The sequence below is a fragment of the Styela clava genome, chromosome 14 (genome assembly GCF_964204865.1).
Source record: "Styela clava chromosome 14, kaStyClav1.hap1.2, whole genome shotgun sequence".
Lineage (NCBI taxonomy): Eukaryota > Metazoa > Chordata > Ascidiacea > Stolidobranchia > Styelidae > Styela > Styela clava.
Window position 1 is genome coordinate 1,217,191 of NC_135263.1, and position 14,210 is coordinate 1,231,400.

General features: G+C 37.7%; 2 protein-coding genes across 3 annotated transcripts in view; both read right to left on the reverse strand.

Annotated features, from left to right (window-relative positions):
• LOC120340712 (transmembrane protein 144-like) overlaps positions 1-14,210 on the reverse strand; it is a 73,757-nt gene that overhangs the window by 56,723 nt on the left and 2,824 nt on the right. Inside the window, exons 4-12 of one of the 2 annotated variants that reach the window (XM_078119813.1) lie at positions 13,828-13,932; positions 12,929-13,046; positions 12,488-12,568; positions 11,962-12,064; positions 11,593-11,681; positions 10,876-10,973; positions 9,352-9,446; positions 8,832-9,008; positions 8,050-8,129 (exon numbers count right to left, since the gene is read on the reverse strand). In XM_078119813.1, coding sequence (XP_077975939.1) covers positions 8,050-8,129; positions 8,832-9,008; positions 9,352-9,446; positions 10,876-10,973; positions 11,593-11,681; positions 11,962-12,064; positions 12,488-12,568; positions 12,929-13,046; positions 13,828-13,932 — 946 coding nt within the window. Of the gene's footprint in view, positions 1-6,233; positions 8,130-8,831; positions 9,009-9,351; positions 9,447-10,875; positions 10,974-11,592; positions 11,682-11,961; positions 12,065-12,487; positions 12,569-12,928; positions 13,047-13,827; positions 13,933-14,210 lie in introns of those variants that run through there. The other variant, XM_078119812.1, reaches the window with a different exon arrangement.
• LOC120328049 (serine/threonine-protein kinase/endoribonuclease IRE1-like) lies at positions 1,181-6,167 on the reverse strand. The gene is made up of 5 exons (XM_078119811.1): positions 5,970-6,167; positions 4,925-5,071; positions 3,694-3,849; positions 2,342-3,175; positions 1,181-1,405 (listed from the first exon to the last, which is right to left on the reverse strand). Exons 1-5 carry the CDS (start codon positions 6,163-6,165, stop codon positions 1,395-1,397), a joined length of 1,344 nt encoding a protein of 447 aa, XP_077975937.1. The 5' UTR covers positions 6,166-6,167; the 3' UTR covers positions 1,181-1,394.

A 14,210-nucleotide genomic window follows, 5' to 3' on the forward strand; every position in this document is an offset into this window, starting at 1 on the left:
CTGTAACGTTTCGTCCGACCAAGGTCAGACTTCTTCAGACATACATAGAAAGTGTTAGCTATTCATCTCTAATAAAAGCAAAACCACTTCTAAATAAAACTGTGACTTAGATACAGTGCATGTGATGACTAAAAAGACTCAGTAATTAGTCAAAGAAATTGTAGATTATATGATACACCATCTGTTTTATTATAACAATAAAACCAATTATAAAAAAATTAAAATGACATACTGTGGATATGAACTAGGTTTGTGGTTAAAAAATAGAAAGTGATACAGGGCCAGAAAGGTTCTATTAAAAACAAGCTATGGCCACCCACACACACCACCAGAAGCAAATCATAATGCAAAAAACAGTGAGCATAAGAAGAATAACGGTAGTAGGGTAAAACAATCATGATGGTTCTACTCGGCTCAGTGTGAAATTTGCCTTGTATCGCTTAGTATATAAGGTGACCACGTATGAACGGCCATAAAACGATGAATTTAGAAAAATTCGCAGATGAGCCGACCCTACAAATTGTTAACAAAGAGAATTAAAGAAAAATGATAACCATTATTGTTATTTCGAATTGGGTTGCGCGAGACTAACCACCTGCAAGGATTCTGTAGCTGGAATAAACATGACTATTTTATCCAGAGTCCAGAAGTCTACTATTTTAAAGAGTCTAGCTGCACACTAACACAAATATATTTCTGTAACATTTGTCCGACCAAAGTCAGACTTCCTCAGACAAGCAGTTTACAACAATGGCAAGAAATGGTTCCATTTCTTTTATTAATAAAAGTAAGAAGTCAAAGTTTTGCTTGTATAAGTCGAATTTTTAGTCGATCCCTTAGTTTGGCAACTTTTTTTTAGTTTTAAACTCTCAAGGATATTCAGTAAATTAGGATTCATATAATATATAATGTGCGTGGCTCAAGGCGTTAGTAGTTGGGAAATATTGTAGATTCTATAATAAAATGAAGCATCAGCTGTATGGTAATATCGTGAAGATAAAAATAATTAAAATCAGAAGTGACGATAAAAATACGATATAGATATATTGAACTTGATTCAATTACAACGAACTTCATGAATAAAAAAAACAGTCGTTTGAAACAAGACATGGCCGCCACTAAAAATATTAGGAGATTATTTTTTAAACAAAATTTGAAATAAAGGCTATTAAAAAAAAAATTTTCTCTCCATATGTAATTTCCGACATTTTTACAGTCAAATTAATATATATACCAGAATTCTCATTTTTTTTTCCAATACAACGACTCTAAAGCCTGCTAACATAAACTTTTCTCCATATTATTTTGTCTGGTAGAAATTTTTAGCAAAAAAATCATCAATTTTCCAGTTTCTTTGCTGTTCAAGCAGTTGTATCATTTTTTGTCAGTGCAGATTAGTTGAGCCCTGTGAATTGAACAACTTCAGTTAATTTCTGATACTTTAGAATAGATCGAATAAATTTAACATATTTATCTCCTGTGAGGAAGAGGAAAGCCGATAAGACGGCTTAATCATATGGCGAACCACGGCCTCTCGTCCGGGTATCATTCCATGACGGGTATGGGATTAGTTAGTTATTAGTTTTCGGAAGCATGGACTTGATGGTTGAGGAACCAACCAACCAGCGGTTACCAGCAATCCTCCAGTACATAACTATCCCCGCATGGGATCCAAACATGCGAACCCATACAGTGTAATGAGAGGTGCGTACGGTGGCAAGCATATTCCTAACGCTTAGCACAATGCACCACACCAGCGAGCCTTCCAATTGACCAAAGACTCAGATAACCTGTGAAAACTCGACTTTGGAACTTCTATCCTTCACCCCGAGGTAAATACGAAAAAATCCTATCAATAAATCTTAAAATTTGCTGGGAATCAAAAGTGACGAATCCACATGACTCAAACTTCACTTTCAAATCAGGGTTTGAAGACTTGAATTGGACTCTGTCCTTCCCTTGGGACAAACAATTCTATCCTCCTTATGCGCCGGTGTAGCTCAATGTGCTAAGCGTTAGGCAGACGCTCACTACTGCACCTCTGATTACTCTGCGTGGGTTTGCAGATGCAAATCCCATGCGGGGATAGTTAAATGTGCGAGAGGATTGCTCGACTTCTCGCCACCGTAGGGTGGTTCACAAAACCGCTCGTCAGTTACGACTTCCTCCACCATTAAGTCCATGCTTCCAAAAACAAGCAACTAACTAATCCCATACCCGACATGGATTGGTAACTGGATGAAATGCTGTGGTTTGCCCTATGGTTAAGCCATCTTATCGGCTTTCCTCTCCCCCAGGATAAATATGTGGATCCTAACCTATCAATATATTTTATACTTACCAAGCTCAGGGTATGGGCAAACTAAATTTTTTCTACGAAAATATTCATGGTCGTCGATTTCCGTTATGCTTGGGCGCTCATGTGGATCCAACCGTAACATCCAACGAACCAAATCTTTAAGTTTTGGCTCCGATTTCAATTTACTCAAATCACATTCTTGGTAATGCTTTATATTGAGATTCCTACGATCTGGGTCATCACCAAACGGATGAGAGCCGTCAGTTTGAACAAAATATATCAGAAGAGCTAGAGAGAATATGTCAGCTTGCTTCGTACGGACATTTGTGTTGTACATCTCTGGCGCCCTCCATCCATTAGTACCAACGCACATATTTTCTGAGCTAGTAACAGATTCTCCGTTCATGACTTCACGACTCGAAGAAAAATCGATTAATTTCACTTGGCTGCCACCCAGTGATATTAAAATATTTTCAGGTTTTAAATCACAATGAATGACATTTTTTCCATGAACATGCAAAATTACTTCGACAAGATTTTCGATGAGTTTTTCCCTGAGTCTTTTAGTTATTTCTGTCTTTTTTATGAATTCTGCTAAATTATCGTTCCCACACAGCTCCATTGCTATGTATATATGCTTGATAGGACCAAGAAGGTAATGCTCACACTGGTAAATAATGGGTACGTTATGATGACGGTTAACTTTGACATGAATTTGCGATTCTCTGAGGGTTTCTTCATTATATTCCATGAATTTTATAGCGATATCTTTATTTCCTGATATGCCGTGGGATTGTACGCCTTTATACACATTTCCGTTCTCAGAATACGGCTTCTCATGGAACATATAAATTGAATCGGACAGACGGATAGATCCTGCAAAATAAATTTAAGTTTGTTACTTGTATAGCAGTTCCGTGAAGATCAACATGTTTTCCATATTTTAATAGGCCTGGAGTGGTGAAATCGAAGTTTATACTTTCAATTGTGATAAAGCATTAATGTTGTGTTAGCATCACAGATTACATTTAGGGTTCAAGTCTCATGCCCCCCCCTACCCCACACGAGTGTTTGCAAAATATAGCATCTCCTTCTGTATCAGAGGGTTTGCGGCTGGAACCCCCACTCTTTTAAAATATGAAAAGAAAAAAACAATTTTGTATCATACATCGCAATTTTTTGTTGCTGAGACCCTTTTTAAACCCACAGGAACCCTTGAAAACCAACGTTTTCCAGCCTTCGGCTTTCTAATTTTGCAACTGAAAATTCCTGATGTGGCTGCTTTATAGAGTTTTGTTTAAAGTGAACATATCCTCACAAAAAGACAACAGTGGCAGCTTTAAATCAGGCTTGTTCGGAGAAAATTATTGTATGAAAATGTAACAACCACTAACCTGGTACTGGATTCGGTCCCGGTTTCGCTGGAGGAGGAATCACCTCCTCCTCCTCGTAAACTGGGGGTGATTCTGGGGCAACAAATGTCCCCTCACTCTGGTGAATTGTCACGTTCGAACAATCAGTGATGACGTTCTGGGCCGTGATGGATCTGCCTGCAAATAATATATAGAAAATTTGAGCAACGTTATGTACACTCGGAAGTAAAAAAAAATCGTCTCTGAGCAAAGTTACAAAAACTCACTATGAAGTAAAGGAGACTCATATCTGAGCAAAGTTACAGACACTCACTCTGAAATAAAGGAGACTCATATCTGAGCAAAGTTACAGACACTCACTCAGAAGTAAAGTAGACTCATTTTAGAGCGCGAATACTTGCTTTCTTTAAAGTTTCCAAAACAGGTTTTTAAACATCAGACTTATAAAGCACAGCGTGGGCTCACTTTGTGACAACGTATACAAGCAAAAAAAACACGCTATGACGCTAATATACTCTCAAATCGAGATTTAAGACTCTGAGCATGGGGGTGAAAATTTAAGTTTCGTAACTTATCTCTCCAAGAAAGTTTTCAGCCATTAAACTTCGTTGGTTGTGAACTCCCGCCTGTCAGGAGGGTGTAGCTACCCGACAAAAAAATCCACATCTATTTTGTGTGACCTATTTGACCCGAATTGCTTTAGTCTCATGCCACGTTTTTACTAACATGTAATCTCACAATATAGTTATTTATATAGTCTTGGCATTCTAGTAGTCGCTCTTAACTTCACTCAGGAATGATTCTCCTTATTTTTTAATGAGTTCTATAGACCTTGCTTTGAGAGAAATATGAAAATCTGATATCAATGTTTCCCAAATGGTGCCCAGCAGACCAATTACGACCCGCATTTAATATTAATTTAATATGGCCCGGCGAACTTCTGTATCAGAAGCTGCCAAGAGAGGGTTTGCGGTCGGAACCCCCACATTTTTAAAATGTAAAAAAATGAATTCTGTATCATACATTGCAATTTTTCGTAGCTTGTAACCCTTTTTAAACCCACAGGGTTTTCCAGCCTTCAGCTTTCTAATTTTGCAACTGGGAATTTCAGAACCCCCTGAATATTCCTGGTGTGGCTGCTATATAGAGTATTAATTGAAGTGAACATATCCTCACAAAAATACAACAGTGGCAGCTTTAAATGAGGCTTGTTCGGAGAAAATTATCGTATGAAAATGTAACAACTACTAACCTGGTACTGGATTCGGTTCCGTTGGAGGGGGAATCACCTCCTCTTCATAAACTGGGGGTGATTCTGGGGCAACAAATGCCCCCCCACTCTGGTGAATTGTCACGTTAGAACAATCAGTGATGACGTTCTGGGCTGTGATGGATCTGCCTGCAGATATTATAAAAAAAATTTGCTTAATAAAGCAATGCCAAGCGTACTCATTTAGAAGCAAGGAAGACTCATATCTGAGCAAAGTTACAGGCACTCACTAAGAAGTAACGAAGACTCATCTCTGAGCAAAGTTACTGGCATTCACTCAGAAGTAAAGAAGACTCATCTCTTAGCAAAGTTACAGGCACTCACTCAGAAGTAAAGGAGACTCATCTCTGAGCAAAGTTACAGGCACTCACTCAGAAGTAAAGGAGACTCATCTCTGAGCAAACTTACAGGCACTCACTCAGAAGTAAAGGAGACTCATCTCTGAGAAATGTTAGCTGCCAGACAAAAAAATTCATATCTATTTTGTCTGACCTTTTTGACCCGAATTGCTTCTAGTCTCATGCCACATTTTTACTAACATATAATCTCACAATATAGTTATCTATATATAGTCTTGGCATTCTAGTAGTCGCTCTTAACTTCGCTCAGGAATGATTCTCCTTATTTTTGAGTGAGTTCTATAGACCTTGCTTTGAGAGAAATATGAAAATCTGATATCAATGATTCCCAAATCGTGCCCAGCAAACCAATTACATCCGCATTCAATATTAATTTAATATGGCCCGTCGAACTTAAGTGAAATAGTTAAACAATACGTTTTGTGTTCTAGATATTGCCGATTGTCACATCATTATCACAGCATGTGTATATATATATATATTCATAATAATTCAATATCTTAATTATACATATCGGGGGCCCCATGTTGGCGCTTCCATCTCCTGGACCGCGAATATCCTTCAGCTCCTAATTTTAGCCCACGGTCAATCAACTTAGGGAACAACTGTCCTATAGATAATCTATGAAAATCCTTGAAAATATAAATTTTTGTAAAAAAGCACCTTACCTTTGTTTATGTACACTTTCGGAGCTGGCATGGTTCCTGCTTTCTTAGATTCTTCGAATAACGAACCTACGTTTCTTAGAATATCACTACAGAGGGCTTCGGGGTCGAAATCATTTTGACCACTAGAGGAAGCAGAGGCCTGTTGTGATGCATTCCAACCAAAGCCAAAACCTGGCATCCCATAATTTCTATCCATGTTTCAGTGATGAGAAATAAGCAAATTAAGAAGTAAAATGCAGCTATAAGAGCTATTATATAAAGTAACTGAAATTAGAAATAACATAGCTACGTTTATTAATTTTCAAATACATTATATATAAATAATATTGGAGAATAGGTATCAGTGAATCAATATGTTCTGACTGTAGGGATACTCAAACACAGTGGTTCCAAACGATGGGGCGCATTCCCAAGGGGCATAAACAATTTTTAAGGCTAATTAAAAATAAAAATATTTGTTAGATCTGATCCTACCTGCCTTATTTTGGATATTTACGTTTCGTATTTTCATTATTCACATTCAATCCACATATTTTCAAGGTGTTTTTTGAAAAAAACATAAGTACTCGCTATCTGTTATTTGTAGCTGATTGTTAAATAGTTATTTTTGAGGTGGAGCGCGAGACTTGACAAATTCTGAAAAGGTAAAGAACCACTGTCCTACAGTATCCTTGCAATAGGAGTGATACATACGGATCCACTGATACAAAGGTAAGGGAATAAGCAGTAACAGAGTCGAGTTATAAATTTGTGAAATACGTTATCGAAAATTTACACACGAGGGGGCCAGATGCACCAATTGCGTGCGACCATTCTGACAAAATATACCAGAAATACATTACAGTAGTTTATGTGTGCAGCTAAACTCTTGGACTAGAAATGTAGAGTTCCAATAGATATTTCAATAAAATATAAAACGATAAAATGAAGAATCGTTAAAAATAGTTTGAAATAAAAATATTGCACATAAACATGATATTTATGATAAAATCATGATAGAGGAAAACAGTTGCAGAGTCTTAATCCATCGACAAATTAAGTATGGTGATTGAGAAACCAAATAATTTACAGTTTCATAGGTATAACTCCGGCAGGAGAGGTAATCTGATAAGACTAATCATTTGACAAACCACAGCATGTATTCTTGTTTCAATAATCTGTATTAAGTATAGACAAGACAGCAATGACCAAAATGAAAAAATTATGAAGATTGTAAATCTCTCGTTATGAGGAAGAGGTTTGTATTGAGTAAAGACCGAAATGGCCAAAATAAAAAAAATTACTCTTTCAAATAGATTCTCATTCTCTCCTACCGAGGAAGAGGAAAGTCGACGTGCCCTAAAACTATGGCAAACTACGGGGACTTCCCCTTTCCAAAAAAATATCGGGGCTCCCGAAGTATGCGAACCAAGATGGCGGACATCGGAATGTGATATGTGTACTAGGTTAGGGTTAGGCCATAATTTTAGGTATAAATACTACGGAAGCTCTTGGCTAGTCTTCGAACTGATAATAGGACTAAAATAAGGAAAAATTATCGCCTAACCCTAACCTGTTACCCATGTTACGTTCCGATGACTGCCATCTTGGTTCGCATACTTCGGGAGCACCAAAATATCCAAATCAAACTAATTGAAAATAAACACTACATAAAAATCATGAACTATTTCTAAAGGACTAATAACTTCATAGCTGCTTAATAGTGATAATTCTATAGGCTACTTGATTCAAAATAATATCATCATTTCCAAAAACTTTGGTAGAATGATTCCTAAACCATGAGTCAAAATGCAATAGCAGAATACGTATGAATATAGGAATAAAATACACATAATCATATAATTTTACGCCTAGAACGTAAAAAGGTAAAAACAAACTATTTCACTTAACATTGACGAGCCATATTAAATTGTTACGTGGGTCGTAATTCGCCCATACATAAAATACATGCATAGATGGAAAGTATTGAAAAAGGGCAGCAGGGACAAATTTTATAAGCTCAAACTTCTCTTTACCCATTACATTATCTTAATTTGTTTTCTATATCCAGAAATCACCGCCTCCGTCCCTAAAAAACTATTTCTTTGAAAGTCCGGCGAACACAGCAGCTGTTATCGTCAACGAATATGCAATCCCCATGATGATGAAATTACGACGGCCCTGGAAAAGAGTTTGAATGTCTTTTCAGAACTCAAAAAAAAAGTGGTAAGTGTACTGATAGAATGGCGCTACAGAAGTGTGTGTACCAATATGGAGGTAACTGATTTTGTTTGCCTACTTTACATCAAATTGTGTAAAGGGACTGAAACCTATGGGCAGGGGGATATTTACTTGGCTAACAGAGACAGTCCCCGAACTCGTGATAAAACTAAAATAAGGAAAATCGGAATAAAATTATGCCCTAACCCTGGCCTGGTACACACACTACAAGAGTACTCTAAAAATTTACACTGGACAAGACACTTAAAAAATTATTCTGGATGCATTTTTTAAATATCTATCGAGAATGCCCCATTAGCTTGATGTTTCTTGAATCTTTGTCAAAAATATCAACTTCAAGGAATTCCACAAGAACTTTGGGCCTGGTTAATACTTGCATTGGATGACCGTCACAGAATAAGTGAGAAAAAAATTTTGTGGAGGGGAGAAAATTTGTTAACTTGTGTGTTTTAATTTATATTTTGCCCAGCTGCTTGTCATCCTGGGATAACTGTGCTCTAACCTTATCTTTAACTGACCAATGACAGCACAGCATGATGGTATTGAATTGTGGGTAAAACCACTGAAGCATGCTTGCTGGGTATAAATACTGTCATGCTGGTCTCCAGAGGTCATTCAGTACTTTGGTATAACCCAACTTACCTTTACTTCTTTATATACAAATACACCCCATAGTGATGCAATAATACCAGGTCCAGTTGTAACAATAGGAAAACTAACAGCTTCACTCAAATACTCGTTTGCAATGAACCAACCAATGTCGGCAGCGCCCCACATCCATCCCGATATTATTCCGGGGAGGATCACTGAGGGGTAAACCTGATAAAAAAAATTCTGATTCAAACGAATGTTGAGATCGCTTAGTAAAATTAAATCTTTCCAAGTTTTAGACTGAAGTTTGGGTACTCCCGAAGTACGTGAACCAAGATGGCGGACACCTAAACGTAGTATGTGTACCAGGTTAGGGTTAGGCCATAACCTTTATACCTCCCGTGGTATTTATACCTAAAATTATCGCCTAATCCTAGACAGGTACACATACTATGTTCCGGTGTCCGCCATCTTGGTTCACATACTTCGGGAGTACCCAATTCAAGGTGTTTAAAATAACAACTCCAGCATTGACTCTACAGCCCCATCATAAGGAATGTATTGTTCTTACCTTTGGTTTGTTTTTCTTTATGATGCAATAAATAATGAAATAAACTGAAGACGTAGCGAGAATTCCACAGAAATGCGCGAATACGTAGTCAAGATCTGGAATTAAAGATGAGTGAATGAAATATAATTCAAACTTTATGACTGGAATCTTCCCAGTACTCCCGAAGTATGTGAACCAAGATGGCGGACTCCGGAACGTAGTATGTGTACCAAGTTAGGGTTAGGCCATAACTTTATTCCAATTTTCCTTATTTTAGTTTTATTACGAGTTCGGAAACTAGACAAGTGACTTCTGTAGTAATTCTACCTAAAATTATGGCCTAAACTGGAACACATACTACGTTCCAGTCTCCGCCATATCGGTTCACATACTTCGGGAGTACCGAAGACAATATACACCAGTGGTTCTCAAACAGAGGGGCTTTCACCACAAGGGGGCGTTAGACAATTTTTTGAGGGGGTGTGAAGCTAATTAAAAACGAAAATATTTGCTAGATTTGATCTTGGCTGCCTTGAATATTTATAATACATTATTGTTTATAGATCGCAGAGAGCTGTTGTGCTTGTTTCTGTTATTATTATCAGTTATTTGTAGCTTATTGTTAGCTAGTTATTTTTGAAGTGGGGCGAAAAACTTGACAAATTCTTAAAAGAGGGCGCGGCATAACAAGTTTGAGAAACACTGATATAATGTTTTGTTTATATTTTGGGTATTTTGGAATACGAATGAACAAATTAAAATATATAACGTTGTTTCTTATAGCAAAAAAGTTACGATACTCAAACGAATCAGTAGTGAAACAACAAATCTGAACTAATTATGTTCGACTACTGAGGTGTGGGTGAAATATATGAACTGTCACAACACCAACTAAACTAACCGCTGTCAGTTGACCACATTATTCGCTGTTTCTGGTACGATCAAAAGCCAGATATTGTGTCTAATTAAGTAAACTGTTCCCTTGCTACATTTGCTGCTTCAATACAGTTGCACAATGTCATTAACTGGATGACTCTTTGAGACCTCTCGTTAACCGTAACAAGCGATATCCGTTTTGTAATTTGTCACATGCCTTTCATTTATTTGAATAACATATTGGTTATGAACAGCGGAAATAAATATCTGGATCTGATACATGCTATATTTGACCTAATTGTGCACCTTGTGGCAGCTCTGGATTAGGCAAGCAGCCGATGGATCGGCGATGTGGCACATCGTGCTAAGCGTTTTACGAATACTCTCGCCACCACACCTCTGATTACCCTACGTGGGTTCGCAGATTTGAATCCCATGCAGGTATAGTTATGTGTGAGAGGATTGCTCGACTCCTCGCCAGATACGGCTTCCTCCACCATCAAGTCCATGCATCCGAAAACAAGTAACTACTGGCTAACTAATTCCATACCAGACATGGACTGGTAACCGGACGAGAGGCCGTGGTTTGCCATATGATTGGGCCATCTTATCGACTTTCCTCTTCCCCGGTATAAATATGTAAATCCTGAGTAAAAGTACCAAAGTTACCTTTCTGTGAGGCTCCCTTGTAATTATCCTTGATATGAATGACAGGTGCAAATGAAACTCCATACAATGTACCAGAGAATACAGAAAGCAGGCAACCTCTAAAATAGAAAAGGACTTTAAGTGAGGCTGTAGGAGTTTGGTGTGTTTTCATTGGTCGTATTTCCAAACTCTGGGGGTCAAAGGTCGGGTTCAAAATTTAAAAATCCTCCGAGTTAGGATTGATAGGCGGTAATAGTAGGATATCTAGTGTTAACCTGATGGGGAGGGATATGGTCAAGGCAAATGCAAGACATAGACTGGCTGGTTTTTTTTTTTATGAAACTTCGCTTTGAGAGGCCTAAATGAATGCTATTTGATAAGTTGTTACTTATCGGTCTCGATCGGTAAGTATGTTGATAGATATTTGTCTGTTTGTCTGTTAGACACTTTTGGATGAATTATGTTGTATAATTAGCGAGCTATTAATTAATTAGTGATGGGACATGCGGTGTCGCTATTGAGTCAGAGCGAAGGAATCGAAACCGCAGTTTCTGTACTAGGCTATTGGGTGAAATTGAATCAAAACGACGTCAAAATTGTCAAGTAAAATATTGAACATGCGGAAGGTCGATAAGTCAGCGGTCTCCGATAGCTGAAAACCCTAGTAAATACTTAATGCATAAAATTTAAAGCACTCAGAGACTCTGACTAAATAATTTTAAGCCCCCATCCACTTACACAATTCTTTTTCCTCTCAGTGACAGTCTATCGGTCCACGATTCATCATCTTCTTCCATTTCTTTGTCAGTGGAATCAGGAACAATTATCTGGAAAAATTCAGATATAAAATTAGGCTTCTGGTACAGCGATTTCATGCTTCCATTTAGTAGAAAAATAAGACAAGACTAAGTGTTGAAAAAGACGTAAGAATTCAAGTCTCCGTCTTAATCGAAAAAATGAATATTTAAAAATTTTGGGAGGGGGAACTCCCCTGTTTACGCCTACGATTCACAGTCAAATTTTAACCCCTAGTCAATGTTAAATTTTCCAGACTTGTAAAAGAGCGGAAAAAAATATTCCAGGTCAAAATTCCAAACATATTTTCACCTCTGCCTCTGGTATGACGCTATTGAGAAGTCTATTTTCATCTTCTTCCAGTTGACGCCCACTAGTGGATGTGTCAGATTCAACAAATAACCAGAATACAGTGCTAGAGAATAAAAAATAATTTGAGAATTTCTAAGACAAAAAGACGAATTTCAAAATCAAAAAAAAATTATTTGAAAAAGTTACGAAGAAAAGGCCGTAAAAACCAAAGGATAAATATAGGGTACTGGCCAGGGCGCTCCCGAAGTATGTGCACCAAGATGGCGCACAACCTGAACCCTAAACTGGTACAACTACTATGTCAAGGTTGTGCGCCATCTTGGTGCACATACTTCTAGACGTCCCTGGACAGAATTTCTAACTTTTATAATTCGTACCCGACCCCCTTACCCCATTACAAATACTCTTGAGCATTTATCGTGACACTTCGGTTTTGCAATACTACAGGCACATCTCTCTCTCTCTCCCCTAGGGGGGCAGAGGGCCCAGTTAGATAGCCTCTGAACTAGAAAAATAGCCATCTCACCTCAACATAGCCAGACCAATAGAGATGTAGTTGAATGTTGTATTGTTTGGGATTTCTTTATGAAGACCAAACCATCCAAATCTGTAAGTAGTATAAATTAAATTTTAGCAGAAATAGTAATAGTGATCTAATAGTTTGTACTGGTACATAGGTGGGGCTCTGCATTTTGAAACAAATTTTCGAATCCAATAGAGGATTATTCGAAAGGGTTCAGACAAAAATTCTCAATCTTTTTTTTTCTGTCTGCCTAAGGCGAGGTGAATTCCTCAATTTTTTTTTTTTTATGCCATATTTTTAAAATGTATACGACATACTCAGGAGTCAGGATCCTTAAAAATTCATGTATCACCCTATGAACGACCCCGCTGGCTGATACGGTCTAACTTGGCAATTAGAATTTTTGAAAAATTCCTGGCTACACTCTTGCCTGTTTGCACCCACCTTCCACTGGCCCATCCTGACAGCAGGTTGAAGGAGCCCCAGATCAGTAATCCTAAGCCAAGTCCAATTGTCTTGATAATGGGGACAACACACATATTTCCTGTAGACCAGAGAACACCTGAAAACAAAGAAAACAGTTCAGTTTTTATCCAAGAATTTAGGATTTATCAAATCAAATCATCCATCAACTGATATTTGCTGGCACCGCAACAATTAAATATAAATTCACTACCTTTTGGCATTTTAGCTGCTGGCTATACATCGTATTTCACGGCTATAAAGTCAATTTTCTGGATCCTAATTTTGGCGTCTTATTGTGCGACTATGCTTATTTTATATTTGGGTCGGGTTGTTTTTAACACGAGTCTTCTCAAGCATAATTTGTGCAAATTTTATGCCTCTTGGCATTCAAGTCGTTGCCTGTACATATTAGTATCTTTGACTTCTGAGCAGGTGTACAAATTCGGGGTAAAAAATGAGGCCTAGTAAAAATTCGATTCGAAAAAATAAAGCGGTTTGTTCACAAGATGGGATTTTTATATTTAACCTGGGAGGAGTGGGCAACCAGAAAGACAACCAAATTATATAGAATAGCAGACTACGACAAATCGTTTTGCTACCAGTCCATGTCAGGTATGGTGTTAATTAAGAAGGTATTTTTATATTTATCCTGCGGAGAGAAAAGAAGATATTAGGGCCCAATCATATGGCGTACCACGGCCTCTTATCCTGATATCTGCCAAAGGTGGTAGAGATAGAATTTTTTATATTCCACACGCTGGAGGGAAAGTATATAAGACTGCTTAATAATATGGCGAACCACGGCCTCTCATCCTGTTACCAATCCATGTCAGGTTCAAGAATAGCTAACCAGTTATTTATTTATTATGAAACCTTACCTCCCAACATAGCGAGTCCGTAAAACTTAGGGAAGCTCTGAACAGCGTTAACTATGAGACCTGTCATCCATATCGCTACACATAGGATCCATTGAAAAAAGACACCTGGAAATATGAGAAAATTGTATGTATAAATAGACAAAAAGATGAAATCCTAATTTCACACGAAACTTATGCTACTCCCGAAGTATGTGAACAAAGATGTCGGACCCCGAAATGTAGTGTGCATACCAGGTTAAGGTTATATTATAATTTTGATCTGATTTTCATATTTTTGTTTTTTCACAAGTTCGGGGACTAGCCAAGTGACTCCCGTGGTATTTGTACCTGAAAGTATGGCCTAACCCTAACCTGGTACATATACTACGTTTCGATGTCTGCCA

Coding starts and splice junctions, on each gene's coding strand:
- LOC120328049 (XM_078119811.1), bottom strand. CDS start 6,165: ATGGATAGAAATTATGGGATGCCAGGTTTTGGCTTTGGTTGGAATGCA. Junction 5,072..5,969: donor GAAAGTGTACATAAACAAAG/GTAAGGTGCTTT, acceptor TAATATCTGCAG/GCAGATCCATCACAGCCCAG. Junction 3,850..4,924: donor GGAACCGAATCCAGTACCAG/GTTAGTAGTTGT, acceptor TATTATTTGCAG/GCAGATCCATCACGGCCCAG.